This window comes from Camelus dromedarius, chromosome 8, assembly GCF_036321535.1.
Source record: "Camelus dromedarius isolate mCamDro1 chromosome 8, mCamDro1.pat, whole genome shotgun sequence".
Taxonomy (NCBI): domain Eukaryota; kingdom Metazoa; phylum Chordata; class Mammalia; order Artiodactyla; family Camelidae; genus Camelus; species Camelus dromedarius.
The window spans coordinates 49,602,867-49,625,397 of NC_087443.1; the positions used below are offsets into that span (position 1 = coordinate 49,602,867).

General features: G+C 37.9%; 1 protein-coding gene across 2 annotated transcripts; it reads left to right on the forward strand.

The window, feature by feature from the left end:
• The first annotated feature begins 1,400 nt into the window (after positions 1-1,400).
• LOC105102853 (lipase member K) lies at positions 1,401-17,374 on the forward strand. 2 transcript variants are annotated; one of them, XM_031461339.2, is made up of 9 exons: positions 1,401-1,505; positions 3,545-3,659; positions 4,628-4,826; positions 6,184-6,293; positions 7,487-7,623; positions 10,265-10,411; positions 12,294-12,365; positions 14,694-14,765; positions 17,135-17,374. In XM_031461339.2, the coding sequence occupies exons 1-9, from the start codon at positions 1,401-1,403 to the stop codon at positions 17,372-17,374; spliced, it is 1,197 nt and encodes a 398-aa protein (XP_031317199.2). The 2 variants fall into 2 exon arrangements, with proteins under 2 accessions (XP_031317199.2, XP_064344685.1); XM_064488615.1 differs by having other exon boundaries at positions 4,727-4,826.
• The last annotated feature ends 5,157 nt before the right edge of the window (positions 17,375-22,531 follow it).

Consider the following 22,531-nt stretch of genomic DNA (forward strand, 5'->3'; position numbering starts at 1 on the left):
TACTTACATATTATAAGTAATCTAGAGATAATTTAAAATATTCAGGAGGATGTGCAATAAGTTATATACAAATACTGTGCCACTTCATATAAGGGGCTTAAGCATTTGTGGATTTTGGTTTCCGTGGGGGTGTGGATGGAAGTAAGGAGGGAAGTTCTGGAACCAATCCCGCCCAGATACCAAGGGAGGGCTGTATCCACACCTCTTGTGTGCCTGGCCAGGGCAAATGCAAATCCTGTCATAAGGGCATTTGCTATGGAGCTAAACTTACTTTGGCTTAAATTTTGTCTTTATCTTTTTCTAGAGGAAATTAGCAGTTAGTATATTTTCTAAAATAACTTGAAGATCTTCATTTTATATAGTAGTTAATTAGAGATCCATTGCAAAATGTCTCCCTCTGTTACTTTTGCCCCTGTTGTTTGTTTTTAAACTTAAGTAGTTTCAAAGCCAAATGAGGAATATACATCATATTTTCCTCCCATAATTTTCACAATTTTCTATTTGAAAAATAACTTCTTTTTTTATGATAAAGTAATACCGAATATAGAAAATTTAGAAAGTATGAAAAATCCTTTAAAATGAGAAAATAATCATGCAAATACTCACCATCTAGATATAACCATAATTAAAATTTGATGCTTAGTCCTTTTTTTCTCTTTATAATTTGTTTTATCACTAAGCTCAAAATACATGCACCAGTTACATTGTTTCGCCCTTAATATCATTTAATGGGAATTTCACATACTGCACAAAAACATAATGCCTGGTAAACTGAAAAATTCCATTCTTCCTCCCCCTTAACTTATTTTATCAATCTTTTATTTTGGCAAATTTCATTATATTAAGATATATAATAAGGGATGATTTTATACATAATACTTGCATATATATTATTTTTCTTTTGGATAGACTCTTGGAAATAGAATTCTATTGATTGTAGGATATAAATATTTTTAAATTTACAAGACATGTTAATAAATTTCTTTCCATAAAGGTTGTGCCAATGCTCACTCCCCCCATCAGAAGAAAAGTACTCATTTATCTGATAACTCGAGATATGAAATGTGCTTTGATTAATATACTGGCCACTATACTTCTTCTTACGTGCATTATGCATTCCCTTCTTTTGTTAGATTATTTGGAGATTTAATTGACATTGGTTTCTTCCTTTCTTCTTTCCTTCCTTTCTTCTTTCTTTTCTTACTAAAAAATGAACATTTCAGATTTTTCATGGGATGAGTCTTGAATAATTAAGTACATTACTCGTTAAGACACAACCTAGAAGCATTTTTTCTACTCCCTCCCACAGTAGTGTTATAAAAAGATTACACCAAATTTCACTTTTGGAATTCTCTTTGATGACAAATATACTAATATTTCTTTTCCCAGGCTCATTCCAAATGTGGCAGCTTTTAGCAGCAACATGCTGGATGCTTCTTCTTGGACCTGTATATGGTTATTATAGGAAAGGACGCACCACAAATCCTGAAGCTAATATGAATATTGTAAGTCACTCATTAAGGGAAAAAATTAAGATAAAGAATTATAAAGTTACTGTCATTTTGGGTATAATTGGTGTGCTTGTCTAGTTTTCAAAAATTCTAGATTGACTAAATCTATGTTTCTTCCCTCATTCTTTGGCATAGCTAACTAGTCTAGGCGTTGAAAGACCCGACCCAAAGTGGGCAGTAGTACTCCATCCCCTGGTAGTTTGAGCGACTGCCTCATGGTGGTTTCCCGAGGAGGAGGTTCGTGAGTTCCTACTGATGATCTCTCTAGTCTCCTTGACTTCTTCCTGAGGCTTTTTTTAGAGCAGATTCTTTGATTTGTGAACTATCTTCATGCATTTTTTCAGTTTAGTAAGCCAGATTTGGTTTTGTTTGCTTATAACCAGATCTTAACATGCAGGAATTCATACCAGAAGTGGACTGGAATAGAGTGGAATGGAATGATCCAGGGGAAAAAAAGAAAAAGAAAAACAAACAAACAAACAATTGACAAATGTTAACTGTATGCTTCATTCCAATGGATTCCTGTATTCAGTTCCTTCATTCCTGTATACATTGTACACCACTGATGTCCTCACCCATACTCAAGTTTGTATTAGAACTTTAAGAATGGAACTGTCAACATTTTTAAATTAGTGTCTCTTCTTGTTTCTCTCTCCCAAGTATCCAGCGGGTACCCCTAACCTCCCCCTACACTGCTGAACGCACAGTCCATGAAAACACTTCCTCAAATCCACATTTTCCTCTTCCTCCCACGTTCACAGGCATTTTCTTCCTCCCTGGTCTGGGTGGTTTGGGGCTCTTAATTATTTTCTAATGATAAAAAGAATAATAAGCCATTATAGAGAGCACTTACTGTGTGTGTAATTCTCACAACAAATCTGTGAAGAGATGCCATTATTATCTTTATTTTACAGTTAAGTGAAATAAAGCAAAAACGAGTTAAGTAACTTGCCCAAAGCTACATAGCCATTAAGAGGAAGAGCTGGAATTCAGTGCCACGCAGCTTGTCTCTAGAGTCTGGGCTCTCAAAATCTCTGACTTATTCAGCCTGGTAATATATACACTCCTCTTACATGCCTGCCCCGGGGAGATGCATAATCCTGTCATAAGCGCATATGCTTTGGAGCTAAACTTACTTTGACTTACATTTTGTCTTTATCTTTTCCTAGTGTGCAATCTTGGCCCCATTATTAATCTTCCTGACATTCAGTTTTCTCAACTGTAAATGCATATAATTCTGTCTCAAAGACCTGTTGTAAAGATTACCAAAACGAAAGATACTAACCAGCCCCTATGCAGAAGATGACCAATAAGCAGTAGTTCCCCTCTTCCTTGTGTATCTGTAGATGCGGCATCTTCTGTTTTTGCCCCTCTACATCCACTCTCTATTCTTTACATCTTTATTTCTGCCCAAGAGGCTGACCTGTAAGAACTAGGTCAACAAACCCCCTTGATCTTTGGTTTTCAGTTCAGTTCAGCTAATGGAAACCTAGAACAGATCAGAAGGTGGGAGAAGAGTGAGATCAGATGACTTATTGCCCTGGCTCCCTCCATAAGGTCATCACAGGCCGTCTCCCTATGCTGAAGGTCTCAGCTCCTCTCCGTGTGGGCCTCTCTTCTTGACCTTCTCATACAGGGTCTTGTAACCACTGTCTCCCTTCTCCCTTCAGCTCCAAGGTTGGTAACAGCTCACTTAGTACTAGCCACAGGGTTCTGCACAATCCCATGCCGTTTCCCTCATTAAACAACCAGATACTTTTTCATCACACGTTTTCAGAGTGAACTCGAGTGCATTAATAACACCAGGCCAGGGAAACCAGGGTGTACAGTCAGCCACCTTGCCTTACCCATGCCTTTGCATACATCCTCCTTTTAAAATCCTCCTCAAGCTATCCTGATTTCCCTGCTCTGTTCCGTCCCAATACATAGATAAAGAGTAGGCTGTGACTGACTTAAAGTACTACATTGGAACGTGGGTAGAAAAATCAAGGGATTACGTCAAGAAGGTTTATATTTTCCTTTCCTCTTTTCAGAGCCAGATTATTTCCTACTGGGGTTACCCTTATGAACAATATGACGTTGTGACAAAAGATGGCTATGTCCTCGGAATTTACAGGATTCCATATGGAAGGAAATGTCCCAGAACAGGTACGATTTATTTAATTATCAGAAGAATAATGCCTAAGGAGAGATTCCTAGATGTGCTGATAGCAGCAGGGCAGCTTTTATCCTGAAATAGAGTCTAGTCTTTTCCATCAGTGGAGGAAAATCCCCACCACCCCCTCTGCCACTCCATTTCACTCATACAGCCCCTTTGGAGTTTTTAAAGCATTTTCACATACACTGTTTATTTAGTCTTTCCTTTTCTCCAGCACTTTATCTTCCTAGTCACTCTTCTTTCTCTTCTCTGTGTTTTCAACACCACTTCCCCCTTTCCTTCTTTTTCTTTTCCCTTTCTTGATCAAATTGTTCCAATTCCACATTGCAAATAAGATTTTTATATCAAATCAACAATTTTACTTTGTGTAAATTTCACTTAAAACCTTGCATTTTGCTTTCTGACAATGCAAATTAGCTAGCAGAGTGTCCGGCATTCAGTAAGCATTCAACAAATGGCATTTTATTGTCTTTATTATTGTTGTGAAAAAAATAGTTTTGTAATCAGATGCTTTTTGAGAAATAAAATGGTAATATGAATAATTATAGAGCAGATATTTATTGTGCTGGATAGAATTTTATGTATTTTAATTCTAATTTAATTATTATAACTACACTATAAGATAACACTTATTATTCCCCATTAAAAAATAAGTTAACTAAGGCATAAAGAGATTAGTGGATAGTAAAAGAGATTTTGAATCAGAGCAATCTGACTCCAACAGCTATATAACAACACAACACATTGTACATAATCCCAATTTTGCAAAGAAGAAAGTAAGACATAGAGAAGATACAACTTACCCAGGTTCAGAAGTAGTTCAAAACCCTAGAACCTAGTCTCACCTGGTGCCAAATTTCACTTCTTAATCTTTCATCTATACCACAGGGAGTTAGGAAAGAAAATTTTCTTGTAGACACCGAGGAAGTACAGGTGTCTTGTGGCCCGTGTTTTGCAGCTCCAAAGCCTGTCGTGTATTTGCAGCATGGTTTAGTTGCATCTGCCGGGAATTGGATTTGCAACCTGCCCAACAACAGCTTGGCTTTCCTTCTGGCAGATGTTGGGTATGATGTATGGATGGGGAACAGCCGGGGAAATACCTGGTCCAGAAAACACTTGCAATTTTCACCCAAATCACCAGAATACTGGGCCTTCAGGTAAGGAGAATACTACTAATGAAAAAAGTGTATACTTTGCTTTATATGGATAAACACCCTTTGAATTTTCCCTTTCTGTCCAAATGCACACCATGGAATCCACAAGAAGGAAATAAACATTTCTTCCTCTGCCCAGGTATTCTTTACAATCTCCAAAAAAAGCCGTATTATTGCACTGATATTTGTTTTAAGCACTCCACTTGGTATGTGTGTATATAAAGTACATACGCAAGAAAAAAATCAAAATGCGAAAGTCAGCTTTAGCAAGGTTAATTCCAGGACTATCACATGTGGACCCTAAAGGAAATTTACATGGTACCCTTAATAAGAGGAAAAAAGAAATTGATCAAGAAAAGGGACCAAAGAGGGAGGGTATAGCTCCTGGGTTCAATCCCCAGTGCCTCCATTAAAATAAATAAATAAACCTAATTACTACCCCCCAACACAACATCAAAACAAAACAAAACAAAACTCAAAAAGTAATTTTAAAAAATTTAAAAAGAAAGAAAAGAAAAGGGACCAAAAACAAGGTTCTGTTTGAAAATCCTGAGAACCAGAAATTCATGATAAACCAAGATGAGCCACACCCTAGCACAGAGGGTGCTCAAATGTTTATTCACTGAGTAGTGAAGAAACGTTGCCCTCAATAGGCTGATGGTGCTGAAATCCATCCCTGGAGCCGAGTTGTCAGCAGCAGCCACTGGGGGGCGCTGTCTGCCTTAGAAGTTAGGCCACCTGGGTCACAGAAGCAAATCCTGCACTTGTGGCAGTGCTAAGAATCATGTCTTGAAGATCACTAAAGCTTCTTGTCCCTTGGCCTCATTCCTGCTTTATTCCTGGACATTTGGCATTTTCTAATTCCACACCCCAGTGCAGTTGTGTCATGGCACCACTGAAAATAACGTAATGATTCCCTACATTTTCCCAACCACACAAAGGAAAGAAGCACCTGAGGTCTTTGATAAATATGCAGATTACTAGGCCTCTTCCCTGGAAATTCTGATTCAGTCTATCCAGGCTGAGGTCTGCAAATCTCCTTGCTCTTTTTCTGGTTTTTAAATAAGCATTCCTGGTGATTTTTCTTTTCAAGGGAGTTTGATATATCTGCTATAGAATTAAGTGGAAAGCCTCTGCAGGCTTTTGCAAGTCATTTTCTGATTTCAGTTTCTTAACCATGTTACTCTTGCAAACAAGGTGACATCCTCAAAAGTTGCACAGGTGCATAATATCATGTATTGATCTAGTCTTATAGTTAAGAAAAGCTAAGTATCTATGTCTATAATGAATATGTTTAAATATTGCAGACCTACCAATGAGATTTTTTTTCCCCAACATTGTTGTTCTTTTTCTTTGGCAGTTTGGATGAGATGGCTAAATATGACCTTCCAGCCACAATCAATTTTATCGTAGAGAAAACTGGACAGGAGCAACTCTACTATGTGGGCCACTCCCAAGGCACCACCATTGGTGTGTTTGGAGCAAGTGTAATCTGAGTGTCAAGGGATCTTCATATTTATGAAAGGGGACAGGATTTCTTCCCTTTGTGTAGTCTCTAGCTTGGGGCTTTGAGTTGGGAAACCATTTTGTCTGACTGGCTTCTAAAGAGTAAATAAAGTGACGGTAACTTAGGAATTCCCTCCGCCCCAGACTAAATTTGGAGATTGATGGATAAGCCTGAAAAAGAGACTACTTATTTATTCATTTGTGTACCCAACAAGCATTTGCCAGACACTGGGTTAAATGCTGGGGAGAGAGAGATAAATGTAGTACACATCTTTCCCTTAAAGAGCTCACAAACTAGTGAGGGACCTTGAAAAGAAAGCAGAGAATTACAAATCTCAGTGATTATGTGCACAGTCGGTATGACTTCTAGATCCCAGTGGGTGCTAGAGTAGTCGAAGTGGACGGGGCCACGTTGGCAGTGCCATAAGGCACTTCACTCTCTTCACTGCTCCCCCTTCAGCTAGAGACTTGACAATACCAACAGCATTTATACCAATATTTTTTCTGTCTTAACCCTAATTTGGTTTCTGGTATAAAGTAAGTCTCTATATGCCTGTACTATACTATGCATCTTACACGCATTCTCTCATTGGAAACCACAAACGTTTGAGAACATTATCATCCATATTATACAGATGGCTGAACTTAGGAATCCTTTCTAATGGTGATAATGCCATTAGAAAGCCATACATGCATACACATATGGAATCTAACCTTCAAAAGAATTATTCCATAAGGATTCTATTTTCCATGCTTACAGAAAGAGAAAACTGAGACTCATATAGGGGAGGTAAGTTGCCTAAGTTTTCACACAGCTAGCAAATGGGGAATAAGATTATAACCCAGTTTTGTTTGATACTGAAGACTATGATCAAGCTAGAATGACCATTGGAGTTTACCTAGACATGCCCCACAGAGGACATTTGAACCCTTTCTGCAACATTCTCTATAAGTAGATTTATACTCTTCAGGGTCAGGAAACTCACTTTATTTTGAATTAGCCAATTCCACCTTTGACAATTTAAAAATACTTCCCTAAAAATGGTACTTACTCTGAATTTGTTTTATTTTGTTTTTAATATAACTACTTCCACTATAATTTAAGAGGAATTAAGAATTATTTTAAATCTATGAACTAGTATCTTCTTCTCTTTCAGCATTCATAGCATTCTCTACTAATCCAGAACTGGCTAAAAGGATTAAGATATTTTTTGCTTTGGCTCCAGTCACCACAGTGAAATACACCCAAAGTCCTATGAGAAAATTATCATCTCTTTCCAGAAAAGTAGTCAAGGTATGTGACAACTTTTCCCCAAGTTTAAATCTTTGGTAACACTGAAAAGACTCATCACAAACAAGGAAACCCCAATAGGTCTATCAGCAGTTTTCACTGCAGAGATGTTGCAGACCAGGAGAGAATGGGATGATATATTTAAAGTGCTCAAAGAAAAACACTGCCAATCAAAAATACTTTATCCAGCAAAACTGTCCTTCAGAAATGAAGGAGAGAAGCTTTCCCTTTTATCTGTCTTAATCCTAATTTGGTTTCTGGTACAAAGTACTATACTATGCATTTTACATGCATTCTCTCATTGGAAACTACAGATATTTGAGATCATTAGTCAAGCATATTATACAAATGGCTGAACTTAGGAATTCTTTCTAATGGTGATAATACCATTAGAAAGTTATTCATATATATATGTGTGTGTGTATGTATAAAATAACCTAAACTTCAAAATAATTATTCTATAAGGATTCTATACAGAAATGGTAAGGGAGTTTTTCAAGCTGAAATAAAAGTATGTCAATTATTAACATGAAAACATAAAATTAACTGGTAAAGGTAAATACATAGTCAAAATCAAAATACTCTAATACAGCAATGGTTGTGTGCAAATCACTTTGAAAGCTAGCTTGTAAGTAAAAGTGTTAAAAATAATCATTGCTACCATAGTTTGTAAATGCATATGCAATATAAAATATGTAAATTGTGATACCAACAACATAATGTGTTGGGGGCAAGTAAATGTATAAAACAATTTTATTCAATTGAAGTTAATGTATCAGTTTATTTTAAAAAAAATTTTATTGAAGTATAGTTGATTTATAATGTTAGTTTCAGGTTACTGCAAATTGATTCAGTTATACATATACATATGCATATACACATATATATATATGTACATGCATATATTTTCAGATTCTTTTCCATATAGCTTATTACAAGAGATTGAATATAGTTCACTGTGCAATACAGGAGGTTCTTGTTTATCTATTTTATATATAGTAGTGTGTGTCTGTTAATCCCAAACTCCTAATTTATCTCTCCCCACCTTTCCCCCTTGGTAACCAAAGTTTTGTTTTCTATGTCTCTGAGTCTATTTCTGGTTTGTAAATAAAATTTGTAGCTGGCTCTGTGGTCTGAGATATTGCAAAGCTGGTATTGACCTGCTAATGAGTGGACTGGATATTGTGGCAGCTGGCTGAGGGATCCAAGGCATCCTGGAGCTGGTACTGACCTGCCATTGGACAGGGCTGGGACACAGGGTCCCGGGGCTGGTGACGGCCTGCCAGCCTGCTGGTGGGTGGACTGGGTCCTGGTTCAGGAAGCTACAGGACTGTGGTGGTCCTGCAGCCATCTGCCTGCTGATGTGTGGGACCAGGCCTCAGGGTCTCTGGCTGCAGGTCTCTGGGGGGTCCTAGAGTTGATGTTTCTGCCCACTGGAGGATGGAGACAAGTCCCAGCATCTCTGGATGTAGGGTCCTGGGGGTCTAAGAGCTAGTGCTGGCACACTGGTATGCAGGGCCAGGGCCTGGGCCCTCTGGTGGACTGGGTTGGGTCCCAGGGCAGCCGTGGGCTCAGGGGATCTTAGGCAGTAGGCTTGCTGGTGGGAAGGGCTGTGTCCTTGTGCTAATAAGCTTAAGGGAGGATTCTCAGATGGCACTTGCCAACACCAGTGTCCACTTGATACAATGAGCTCCGAGAAACGGCAGCTGCCAGTGTCTGTGTCCCCAGGGTTAGCTCAAGTTGCCTACTGCTTCTTCTGAAGGCTCTCCAAGATCATCAGGTGACTCTGACCCAGGATCCTTTCAAACTACTGCTTCCACCTCAGGTCCTGGAATGTGTGAGATTTTGTATGTGCCCTTTAAGAGTGGGGTCTCTATTTCCCACAGCTCTCTGTCTCTCTGAAAATTAAGCCCCATTGGCCTTCAAAGCCAAATGTTCTGAGAACTCATCTTCCTGGTGCAGGATCCCCGGGCTGGGGAGCCCAATGTGGGGATCAGTGCACTCATTTCTTGGGGAGAATTTCTGCAATTGTAATTATCCTCCCATTTATGGGTCACCCATCCAGGGGTATGGGTCTTGACTCTGTTGTGTCTCTGCCCTCCTACCTGTTTCATTGTGGTTCCTTCTTTATATTTTTAGCTGCAGAGCTTTGCTGCTGGTCTTCCAGTTTTTCTCATCAATAGTTGCTCTTTCCTTCTACTCCACCACCTTGGCCACTCCCCTGTGTACTAAGTGCCTTTTAAATGTGATCTATTATCTTCACAACAATCCTACTTAGTGCATGGTAATTTTCTATTTTATAGTTGAGAAAATTCAGGATAATAGAAATCAAAGACTTTCCTGAAGTATGAGAGACAGAGTCCAGAATCAAACCAATGTACCGCTGACTCCAAAGCCTTACCAATTTCCTGTGGGGACTAGTTTCTCAGAGGACATTCCAAAAAACACTCCAAGTAAAGGATCCTGGGAATAGGCATCAAAGGTGGGCTGGGAGAAAGACAAAATTTAATAGGCCTCTTGGTTTCACTGAAGGCTAGTACTGAGAAGGTATCATCTGTGTTCATTCCTTGTCTGAGTTACCACTCGTTCTCCACTTGGCAGTCACAACCATGAAAGTTGATGGTGTCTTAAATTGATCTTGCAGGTATTATTTGGTGACAAGATGTTCTCTCCTCACACACTTTTCGGGCAATTCATTGCCACCAAGGTGTGCAACAGGAGGATATTTCATCGTATTTGCAGCAACTTCTTATTTACTTTGAGTGGATTTGATCCAAAGAACTTAAACATGGTATGTGTACTTAGTCACGTTACTACTGAGTCTGATCCAGGGAAGCAGCTGTTTTGTTGCACAGGGGTAAGGAGAGTTCATTCTGAATTGCCCGGGAACCACATTTCAGAGGCTCCTTTTTGCCTTCTGGAATGTGACTAGTACGTTCCTGACTTCCAGCCAAAGCTGAGTGTCCACATACTTTACTAGGAGGATTTGAAAAGAAGGTTTTGCTGCTGAAAATTCTCACCAACTCTTTTTGTCGACCAAAATGCCGCCACTGAAAAGCCCTTCACTTAGATTAGGGCTGAGCTTTTGAAACTTATCTTGCTGTGTCTGAGCCCTACCTCAGACCCCACAAAGTAGAATTTCAGGAAGTGAGCCCAGACATCTATTTTTTAACCAATTTCCTACTTTCACAGGTGATTTGGAAATAGTCATTTTGTGAACCACTTGCTTCTTTAACCAAAGGGATAAGGGAATAACTCTTCAATGGTAGCTACAGACTCACTGTTCAAGGGACACTGAGAGAGATAAGTGTTGGGGTTCTTATTGAGTTCTTTCCAACTTATCTGAGACCCTTCCCTTTCTTAGTAACCACTAGCTGACCCAAAGAGTGGGAGGGAGAAAGAGAGGAAGCTACTGTCCCAGCTAGAGTGGTGACAGGCTTGAAACCAGAAGTGGGAAAAAGCTGAATACAGTGTCCATCTGTCTCACAGACTTCTGCCCAAAGCCTCATCTCTCTCTGTGAACAGTGCTCATTAACACTTGGTTTGATTTCAAGCAACAATTATAAAAAGCCTGTTTATGCAAACATGCCTTAGCCACTGCCTTTTCACATTATTTTCTTAATTTCTCAATTTACCAGGGAAACCCAGCTTGCCTATCACTTAAATGGAAGCAAATCATGTAAGCAGAGCTAAGTAAAAAGACCTTTAAGCAAACTCAACAGAGACAATTTCAAAAACGCCCTCTCAACATGGTCTAAGAGTTTGTCAAAGGAAGACTTTACAAAATGAGACCCTAGAACATTCACTAGAGGCCTTCATTGTACATCTGTACAGTCAGGCTGCCTTTTTTCCTCACTGCTGGGGACTGGATTACGGAATATTACAGTGCCTACAAGGATATATATTTTAGTGGAGTATAACCAGGGATACATACGTAGCATTTGTGGAACTTTGAAAAAATATACGTGTCCAGAATTCGACCCTAGAGATTTTGATATTACTGCATAGATTCGGGTAACTCATAAGCAGCTGTACTTTTTTAAAGCTCCAAGATGCTTCTGATACTCATACTAATGGAAAATTATTCTTTTGTATACTAAAGAAAATAAAATGCTATTAACATTTTTTTAAAACCAAGATTTTTTTTTTGATCCAAAAGAAATCTAAATGTTAATAGAGCTTTATATACTGGATGGATTATGTCCCACAAACTTTCAAAGAGCCCTGTAGAATACTTACCACATTAAAAACAAACCAGAAAGCGAAAGGGAATATTTAGGTCTGATCTCAGTGTTTTCTGATGAACAACTTTCTCGGAATGCCCCTTAGGACTTCGCACAGTCCTTAAATGAAGGACAGGCTCCCGGGGCTCTTCTCTCTTGACTGCATGTATCCTGGAACCTGTCTGAGGTGAGGCTGGAAAGAAAAGGTGCATTACCTTCTGTCTTTGATAAGCAGGATACCCCCTGCGGGCTTTATGAAGAAACTGCCCAGGACAGAATAGAGGTGAGGGAGGGCAAAGCTCTTAAACTGGGCTTCTTTCGTCGCTGTGTCTTCAGAGGGTATGGTGCGTGTTGATTCCGTCAAAGAGAAAGAGAGAAAATACTCAGATTTACTCGTTGTGTGATTAGAGGACTAGCCTCCAGGTAAGAAATGACCTTTTTACTTTGCAGAGTCGCTTGGATGTTTATTTATCACAGAGCCCTGCAGGGACATCTGTTCAGAACATGCTGCACTGGGCCCAGGTACGTGCTCCCTACTGCTGACCTGACACACGCGTGTCTCTGTGAGAGCCCCGAGGGGCACGCCCAGCGAGCTCGCTGCGGGCTTCTGCAGCTTCTGCCGCTCTCAGGTCCACGTTTTCGGAATCAGCATCAACACATGCTGATGGCCTTTACTCTCGGTCATTCTCCGTGTCCTCAGTGTCTGGTGTTTGGTTTCCCAGATATTCTGACTGAAATCTGACCCTTACTTTACTCCATACTGCCTTTTCTAGGGAAAGGCTGCATCTTCTTTTTGGGGAAATCATTAACTCTGATAGAACTTTATAGAACATGATATATGTTACTCCAAAAAGATCTGTTCATCCTCCAACAGGGGTATGGGCCATTTCAGAGCATGGAAATGATGCTTTATTCAGAGAAAATTAAATGTTTGAGAGGAATTTAAAAAGATTAAGGATTTCTGCTTGTACTCTAAGTATAAGTTTTTCATATTACTATGTTACTCAATATTTGATAAGCTCAGAGATAAATCAGATTCAGTTGGTATAGCTTTCTGAGCCAAGTATGTATGAGTGTGTGTGTGTGTGTGTGTGTGTTTCTGTGTGTGTGTGTAGGGAGAGAAAAAGAGAGAGAAGGTCTTTGCAATGTCTTAATATTTAATTAAATATCTTAATTTTTAAAGACTTTTAAAAATTTAATAGGAATCTAAGATTCCTAAGAATTTGCATTTTTTCCTACACCCTAATAAATTTGTTCCATGCTTTAAAGTTGAGAATCACTGCTATAGATAGTCTGAGATACTAGCTGAGGATTCCTAAAATTCTTTGAAGAGTTCCACCTTCAAGAAACAAGCCTCCAATTTCCAATAGGAAGACAGATATTCTGGACATAGGGCCTCCTCCTGGTGAGGAGACAGGGAGACTCTCTGAAGGCAGTGGCCTTCCAAGTAATACAACTTCAGTTTCACATTTATGATGCATTTACTATGTATTCTTCTTGTTCAAATATATGATTGCATTCAGTCTCATTGAATTCTCATAACAATCTTTCAATGAAGGCAGTGACATTCCCCATTCTACAAACGTCATAGCCAATCCCTTACACATCTGACTTCTTAAAGAGAAGTCTTCTCCTTTGACAGAAGATTTTTTCAGAGCAGAAATAAGGTAGGGGAGGAGATAAAATATTTGGTCATAAGTTATGTAGACAGCTTGGGAAAGGATGATGATGATAGATGGTGATGACAATAATATTAGTAAAAAAGAGCGATTTCTTGACCATTCCTCAGTCTATAAGCCTTTTATGTATTATCCAGTTTAGTCTTCACACCCTTATGATAAGAATGCTACTGTTGTTTCCATTTCACAGATGAAATAACAGGTATAGAGAAGATAAATATCTTGCCCTGAATCACAGATTTAATAATTCATTAAGCCTGTCCTCAAAACAGGCCCATTTGATGCTAGAACCCAAGTCCCTGACTAGTATTGCCTCTCATGGCTGAAGACCTGCAGAATTTCAACAGCAGCAGACTTCAGTTGCCTCTGTCAACATAAATCACAATGGGAACCATTTTAAACTAAACACCATGATGAAATCAATGAATGTGGGGTGAGGGGGAATCTGAGATTCAAGTTAAGGGAAAAAACTCTTGGAGTAGTCTAAGAATAATTTAATGAAGTTCTTAAAGTAAATGTAAAAATTATCTGTCTCCTCAATCTAACATAGGTGGCAAATAACAGAAAATGGAATCTTTAGAGGTATGAATGTTTCTATTCTAATATCTTAAGTCTAAAACCTCTACTGACAATATGGCAGCTGCTGGGTCCTACAGACAGGAGACAGAGAGACAGACACTACATCTCAGAAAGCCCTGAGGGTGTACTTTAAGTGAACATTCCTTTTGAAAGTAACAAAAAAAAAGCGTTTATGAACAAGGAATATAGTCATAATATCCTAGACCATCTGACAAGGATAATAAGGTATAAAATTGTTTAATAATAATAGCAGTCATTTATTTAATGTGGAGACGTCTAGCTGGGGCCATTTAAAAGTATATATATAAAAAAATTCCTAAAGTCAAGATATTCCAGAATCATTCAATTGAGCATCCTTTAAAAAAATTGGAAAAGTAAAGAAGAGAATAAAAGATTGTCAGTCAGTTCCATGAATCAGTATCAATTTGTATCATTTTAATTATTTGACTTATTAAACTTTATTGACTTCAGCACATGTGCTAAAGGGTAGGGCATAATGTCAGTCCTCTGTATATTTTTTGTTTACTGTCTTTAAATGTACATTGTTTTTTTATATCATTTTGATGTGTTTATTATTTTCATTTTACTATAGGCTGTTAATTCTGGTCTGTTCCAAGCTTTCAACTGGGGAAACCCTGATCAGAACATGATGCACTTCCATCAGGTACAATAATAACAATCCTGCAAATGAACTAAAAAAAAAAAATAGCACCTACTCATTAAGCACCTATGAGGCCCCACTCACTGTGCCAGATATTTTGTATAGATCTGATGCTACTTATTGGGTTCTTTCCATGTGCCACATCATTATTTTTGATACTCAGAATGACCTTGCAAGGTAAATATTATTGTCTCTATTTTTCCAGAGGCTCAGAGAGGTTAGGTAAATTGTTAAAATTATTTAGCTAATGAAAAACCAAAATACGACCTAGGGGTTCCTGGATCTGAAGTCCATTCTTCCACTGCACTTAATCCTTCTCAAAAATAGAAACACTTAGCACTTAATTAAGACCATGTTTTAAAGAAAGAATTAAAGATGCACAATTTTGTTTCTAAAACATATTCTCTGGCTTCTTACCCATCCCTCATAAAATGAACTAACACTATCCTAGTAAGTTTTTTGGGGAGGAATGTCATTTACTACTCATTTAAAAAAATAATATATGAATTATTAAAGATATTCCAGACAGGAATATCACTGTTAGGGAGAAGCAGTGCTATCTGCCAGACAACGGTATGTCAGTTTATTTCTTGACATTGTGTATGAGAACTCCTGGAGCAAAACCTCTATATTAAAGTGAATAGGCATTGTTGTTACTTTTTTCCAGTATGTCAGGAAATCCAGTGATGGCTTTAGCTTCTTGCTGATAGGCTAAGCTCAGATTAAACATGTAGTTATCAAAGATACATGGGTTTTTCAAATCAGGGATGTGGAAAACTCGAAATTATTTAAAAAGGAGTTTGAGTGCCACCATAACTACGATAGTGAAAATGTATAACTTCAACTAGCATGAAAAGTCTAATTTTTCTCCTAAATTGCTACAGTCATGTGTGTGTGGGGAAATGTGAGCCCACACACACGGACTCCCATGCTGTGTCAAAGTCCTGTTTACTGTTGTAATTAATCAATTCCTTGTCCTCGCAAGAGTATATAGTTGCTTCGGGAAAAGCTTTTTAGATGATGACCTTCCCCTGTGAGACTCAAACACCTCCTTGGGTGAGAGTTGAATCGCAGGTATTAATTTTGTCATTGTGCTTGCAGATTCTATAAAAATATGTGGTGATTCAGGTTCAACTATCAATCTTTTGCTTGGAACTTCGGGGAAAAAAAAACAGAGGGTGAATAATATACACATTTAAGAAATCAATAATCTTTGTCACAGCTATAAGTAATAATAACACCATAAATTAAGCAGGTATAATTATCAATATAAGCACCAACCCTTTATTACTAAGAAAGTAAAAACATAAATTGGGACCCAAACCTAATGACCTCATTTAACCTTAATTACCTCCTAAAAGCCTTGTCTCCAAATACAATCACATTGAGGGTAAGGGTTTCAACATACGGATTTTGGAGGAACACAGGTCAGTCCATAGAGTATTGTAGTAGTCAAGACTAGTAGACAAGTAGCTAGTAGAAGAAACCAACTTTATTTTAAATTTTAAAAATATGTATATGGTTTAGTTTTACTGAACTAAATGTTACAGTGGTAAACTCACAAGAGCCAGGAACTTATGTACTGCCATCAGGCGCTCCTTCTCTCTCTCTCCTCCATTCTGCTGGCAGATGCTGTTTCCATTCTTAGGCTATTTCCAAGATAGGCAGTAGGATGGTGACTAGATGCTCTTAGCTCACGTAGCTTTTTAAAACTGCAAACCCAAATAAAAAGCTAATATTTCCTCAATAGCTCTGGCAAAAAGTTCAGGAGCTGGGGGATTGGGATTTGCTGAATCAGCACAAGAAACGTGTGTTACCAGAAAGGAGAAGGAAGGGGGAACTTGCCAGGAGATTCGCATCACCACGGGCACTCTATTTCTCTGTACCAGGCTGCCTCCTTTTCAGCATTATTTTTCAAATGTCTTTTTTGGTACATTGGTCTCAATCCTCCCTAAAAAGTCTGCTCAAGTGTTAATAATTCTCCTGAGCCCAGATTTCTGCATATGAGAAGGGGTCTTTACATTTATTCTACCCAATATTTTGTTTGAAAAGGATGCACTCCCAATCCAAGTGCTACTAGAAAGATGGCCCCCATAGAAATAAGAGCCCCCTTCCTCTAGGATCCTTTTCTGTTTTCCCAAAAGTGAAAATCGGGAGTACAATGGTTGTCTTTTTAATCCACAATTATTATTATTGCACAAATGTGCTTTCAAGTACTTTTTAACATTTTAATGTTTATAGTTCATTAAATGTGTCCTCACTGCACATTTCTAGCATTTGAAGAACTTTCTTAACAACTGATAGTTAACATTATTTCTGTAATGTGGTTTTCTGTACAAACTACTTCCCTCTCTCTCTTTCATTTTATTTAGCTTACACCTCCCCTATACAATGTTTCGAAGATGGACGTTCCAACAGCAGTGTGGAGTGGTGGACAGGATGCTGTTGCTGACCTCAAAGATGTTGAGAATTTACTCCCTAAAATTGCCAGGCTTATTTATTACAAGTTGATTCCACACTACAATCATGTGGATTTTTACCTTGGACAGGATGCACCCCATGAAATTTACCAAGACCTAATTAGATTGATGCGGGAATGTTTGCCAAATTAAATACACTTTCCTTTCTCTGAGTGAGCAAGTTTTTGTAATGAGGAATGTGGTGCACAGACCCTAAGGAGACCCCTCCAATAATTTTCACCTCCTAATGTCCACAAATTTGTGTAATCCTCTCCCCTTGAATGTGGGAGTTACCTGAGACTTGCTTCTAGACAAGAGAACTGGCAAATGTGACGGGATGTCATACCCTTGGTTAGACTATGTTGGTAACAAAGGTGATAGAATGTTACTCCCTGATTACATTCTATTATATAAGAATCCATCTCAGGAGACTGAAGCAAGAGATTGTCCTTGTTGGGTATGTGAAGTAGACAGATATGTTGAGAAGGCCCACTCGGGAAGTAACTGTGTGTGGGTTCTAGGATCTGTAGGTGGCCTCCAGCTGATAACCTGCAAATAACTGGGACTCTCAGTCTTATACTTATGAGAAAACGAATTCTCCCTAAAACTTGAATGAGCTTGGAAGTCCATTCTTTCCTAGTAAAGTTTCCAGTTGAGAAAGCGTCCTGTCCAACATGTGGACTGCAGCCTGGAGAGACCCTGAGCAGAGAACTAGCTATGCCATGCCTGGACTACTGACCCACAGGAGCAGTGAGAGAATAAATATATATTATTTTAAACCACTAAGCTTGTGGTAATTTGTTGTCAGCAATGGTAAACTACTACTACTATTATTAATAGTGAATTATTATTATTATTATCATTATTATTATTTTGTCTCTGGTTAGAAGCTTGAAAACTCCTGTTTCTTTTTTTAATTTTTAATTTTTATACAATTTTTACAGGTTACACTCTGAGGAGACAGAGCCAAAAAAATATTGCTAAGAAATATGTCAAAGAGTATATTGTTTATGTTTTCTTCTAGGAGTTTCATGGTTTCAGGTCTTACACATTAAGTCCTTAATTTGTTTTAAATTTATCTTTGCATGTCATATAAGAAGTAGTCCAGTATGATTCTTTTGCATATAGCTGTCCAGTTCTCCCATTGAACAGGCTATTTTTACCCCCATTTTACATTCTTACCTTCTTTTTTGTAGATCAATTGGCCATATAAGTGTGGGTTAATTTCTGGGCTCTCTATTTTGTCCTATTGATCTGTGTGTTTGTTTTTGTGTCAGTACCATACTGTTTGATTACTGTAGCTTTATAGTACAGTTTGAAATCATGAGGTATAATACATCCAGCTTTGTTATACTTCTAAAGATTGTTTTGGTTATTGGGGATCTTTTCTGTTCCCATAAAAATTTAAGAAATATTTGTTCTAGTTCTGTGGAAAATGTTATTGGTATTTTGATAGGGATTGCATTGAATCTGTAGATTGCCTTGGGTAGTATGGTCATTTTAACATTAATTCTTCCAATCCATGAGCATGGTATATCTTTCTATTTGGGTCATCTCTAATTTCTTTTATTAATATCTTACAGTTTTCTGAATACAAGTCTTTTACCTCCTTGTTTAGATTCATTCCTAGGTATTTTATTCTTTTTGATGCAATTGTAAATGGGATTGTCTTCTTAACTTCTCTTTCTGATATTTCATTATTATTGTATATAAAAGCAAGATATTTCTATACATTAATTTTGTATTCTGCAAATTTACTGAATTCATTTATTAGTTCTAATATTTTTTTTGGCATCTTTAGGAATGTTTATATATCACGTCATTTGCAAATAGTGAAAGTTTTACTTCTTTCTTTCCTATTTGGATTCTGTTTAGTTCCTTTTCTTGTTTGATTTCTGTATCTAGGACTTTCAGTACTATATGGGACATCTTCATCTTGTTCCTTATGTTATATTAGAGGAGAAACTTCAGCTTTTCATCATTGTGTATGCAAGCCCCCATTGGTGGATGAGTGAGCTCCCCAGTGCTAACAGACTAAAGAGAGGACTCCAAAATGGCACTTGCAAGCACCAGTGACCTTGTGGTAGAACAAGCTCCAAAAAAATGATTGCTGCCAGCATCTTTGTCCCCAGAGGGGAGTTCCAGTTGCTTTTTGCTTCTCCAAGATCAGCAAGTGGATCTGACCCAACCTCTTTTCAAATTACTGCTTCTGAACTGGGTCTCGGAGCTGGTGAGACTTTGCGTGTGCCCTTTAAGAGTGGAGTCTCCGTTTCCTAGAGCCCTCTGGTTCTCCCATGTGCAAACCCTGCTGGCCTCCAAAGCTGGATATTCTGTAGACTTATCTTCCTGGTGTGGGGAAGCCTGAAGTGGGGCTCACACCCCTTGCTCCTTGGGGAGAACCCCTGTAATTGTGATCATCCTTCCTTTTGTGGGTCATCTGCCCAGGGGTGTGGATCTTGACCCCACTGCATCTTCAGCCCTCCTACCTGTCTCGTGGTTTCTTTTTTATATATATATATATATATATATTTTTAACTGTGGAAAATATTTACTGCTAGTTTTCAAGTCATTTTCATCAAAGGTTTCTCTGTAAAAAGTTGTAATTTTGGTATGCCCATGGAGGAGGTGAGCTCAGGGTCCTCCTACTCTTGCTATCTTGGTCACTCCCCCGACAACACTGCATGTTTTAATCAAGTAGGATTTTCTTTTATTTTCCCCTACATCTTAAAAATATTCTATTTTAATTTCCAATTTATTTTCAGTAAGAGTCTCAAGGTATATCACCATCACTCTCATCAGTCATATCAATTTAATATTTTTAGTTTGATTTTATATTACATGTTCAGGAATCTGAACCAGCAGAGAAAACTTTTGAGGGGAGAAACCTTTAATGTGGAACTATTTTTCAGATTTCACTATAAGCCTACTTTGTATAGGACTTGGGGAGTCAGAGTTTTCCTTAGTGGTAGGATATCTTTGTAATCCCTACCAGTCATTAATATAAAAAATTTACCTTGCATCTCTTATGTGTCAGAGTCTGGAAATAGTGGATGAAATAAGGAAAATATGGTTCTTACTTTCATGATTTATACTGAGTTGAAAATATGCTGGGGAAGTTCAACCCAATGAGATGTAATAAAAATAACTAACATTATTTAGCACTATTTAGCATTATTGTTAACTTGTTTAGCATTTATCAAAGGCATGGCCAAAACCATATATTTCTGCTCACATCTCTCTGATACAAGTACTATGATTATCCTATTTTAAGGAAGACCACTGATGCTCAGAAGACTTAAATACTGGCTCAAGTCAAATATTTAAGAATTAGAATCAAATCTGGATCTTGAGCCCAAAGTTACCTGAATCCAAATTTCAGTTCTTGATGCATCTTTGTCTTGTCCCCCTAAAGAATACAGATGAGGAAATCCAGTATAGATTGTCCTGGTCAGGGAAAGTTCTGCTTGTTAGAAAATTTCTGGGGCTCTGTACAGTGGGCAAGGCCAGAATTTATACATTTTTTAAATAAACAGGGAGACTAAAGCAAATTCTGTGTCATCAGAGCAACAAAAAGGGAGTGACTGAACCGGAAACAGAGATAGGGAATGAGATGGACAATGTCAGGACAGAACAGGAGTGTAGGTGAGTATGGAAAACAGGTTACCCAAGTTCTGAGTCAAAACCAGGTTGACACAGAGCAAAGCCAGGTCTGCCAGCCTGGATGGTATTTATCTGACAAAGCTGTTGATAAGTGTGTTATGATAGCTTTTCCATAGTCACAGCACTTTAAGGAAGCAGCCAGGTGTCATCCACGTGATCCTACCCAATGTAATTCATCTCGGTGAAGCCCTGTCCTGCAACACTGGTGGATTACCCAACCTTCAACATAACCATCCTCCTTTCTATATTTAATAGAATCAGAAACTTTGGGAAATTACTGTTCTCTGTTAGAAAAGGCCTTTCCTTTGTCTTCATACCTGAGATTTCCTACATGAAGCTGAACATTTTCACACTTTTTAGATTCCATTTTCTAGGTCCAGTGTTAGTTCCAGCCATTGTGTCTTGCTCACCAATATGGTGTTAGATGGAAACATTTGGTTTAGTGAAAAGAATTATTTCTCTCATTAGCCCTTTCTTTCAAGGACATCAAGGATAATACCAAGTTACAAGATCATCATAACAAAAATCATTCTCATTTCTGTAACAATTCATGCTCTATTCAAGGTGCTTTCACAGTCCTAATTACCTTTCTTTGTTTTGACTGAGAGGTAACAAGGAATGGCTATGGATAAATGATCACGTTAGCATTAGACATTGGAAGTTCCAGAGCCAGCCCCACTACTTATTAGCTATTTATCGTTTAGTGATTCTAGCAATTTTCTTTTCTGAAAAATTGTGACTCATTCCTGCCTAGCCCATCTGCTTTCATGAAAACCAAAGATGTGCACTAAGCATATTTGGGTAGCACAGCACTTAAACATGGGCCCTGAAGTCAAATTGTTTAGATTCGGTTCCTAGCTCCCTTATTATCTTTAAACCCATAGACAAGTTAATTAGTCACTCTAATCCACATTTTCCTATCTGTGAAATGGAGATAATGTTAGTGCCTCTATTATTGGGTTGTTGTGAGATAATACCTTAAACGAATTTAACACAATGTCAGTTACATAGAAAGAGGTTAATAAATATTATTTATAAAATGGTATGTAAAGGTAATTGCTTAATAATTTTAATCATGACCAAAATCTCAAATGGAAAAATAGAAATCTTAATTCATATAAGTATACCAAGACATTAAATGACATATGTAAAGTCATAGTTAATCATAACACCTATTTTCTTACCCTCTTGAGACTTTAGTATATTTATCTTAATAACATTAAAAAAAAAAGAAATCATCTCTACCTATTACTTTGAAATACTTAACATTTGCCAGGCATTATATTAAGTGCTTTCTATGCATTATCTTGTTGGATTCTCGTAACAGTCCAGAAGATGGACTCCATGTTTCCTCCACTTTACAGATAAGGAGATTGAATGTTTGAAAAGTTAACAACTTCCTGAAGTAATAGACCCACTTTTTTGTGGGGGAAGGGATGAACAGAGACCTTCACTGTTAATTACCCATGATGCTATACTACCTCTCACAATGCAATATTGCCAGAATAATAATATGTGTTGATCAATTATTCTCCATTTATTCCCACAATAAATTAAATAATCCCTAATATTTCATCCAGTGAGGTACTATCAAATGCTACGGAGGGAGAAGGGAAAGAGGTATTGAGTATGTACAAGGAGATGGGAAAT

Excerpts from the sequence above, each read along its gene's own strand:
- LOC105102853 (XM_031461339.2), top strand. The coding sequence starts at position 1,401 with ATGTGGCAGCTTTTAGCAGCAACATGCTGGATGCTTCTTCTTGGACCT. Across the intron at positions 4,827-6,183 it reads CCAGAATACTGGGCCTTCAG|TTTGGATGAGATGGCTAAAT; the intron begins GTAAGGAGAATA and ends TTTCTTTGGCAG. Across the intron at positions 10,412-12,293 it reads ATCCAAAGAACTTAAACATG|AGTCGCTTGGATGTTTATTT; the intron begins GTATGTGTACTT and ends TTTACTTTGCAG.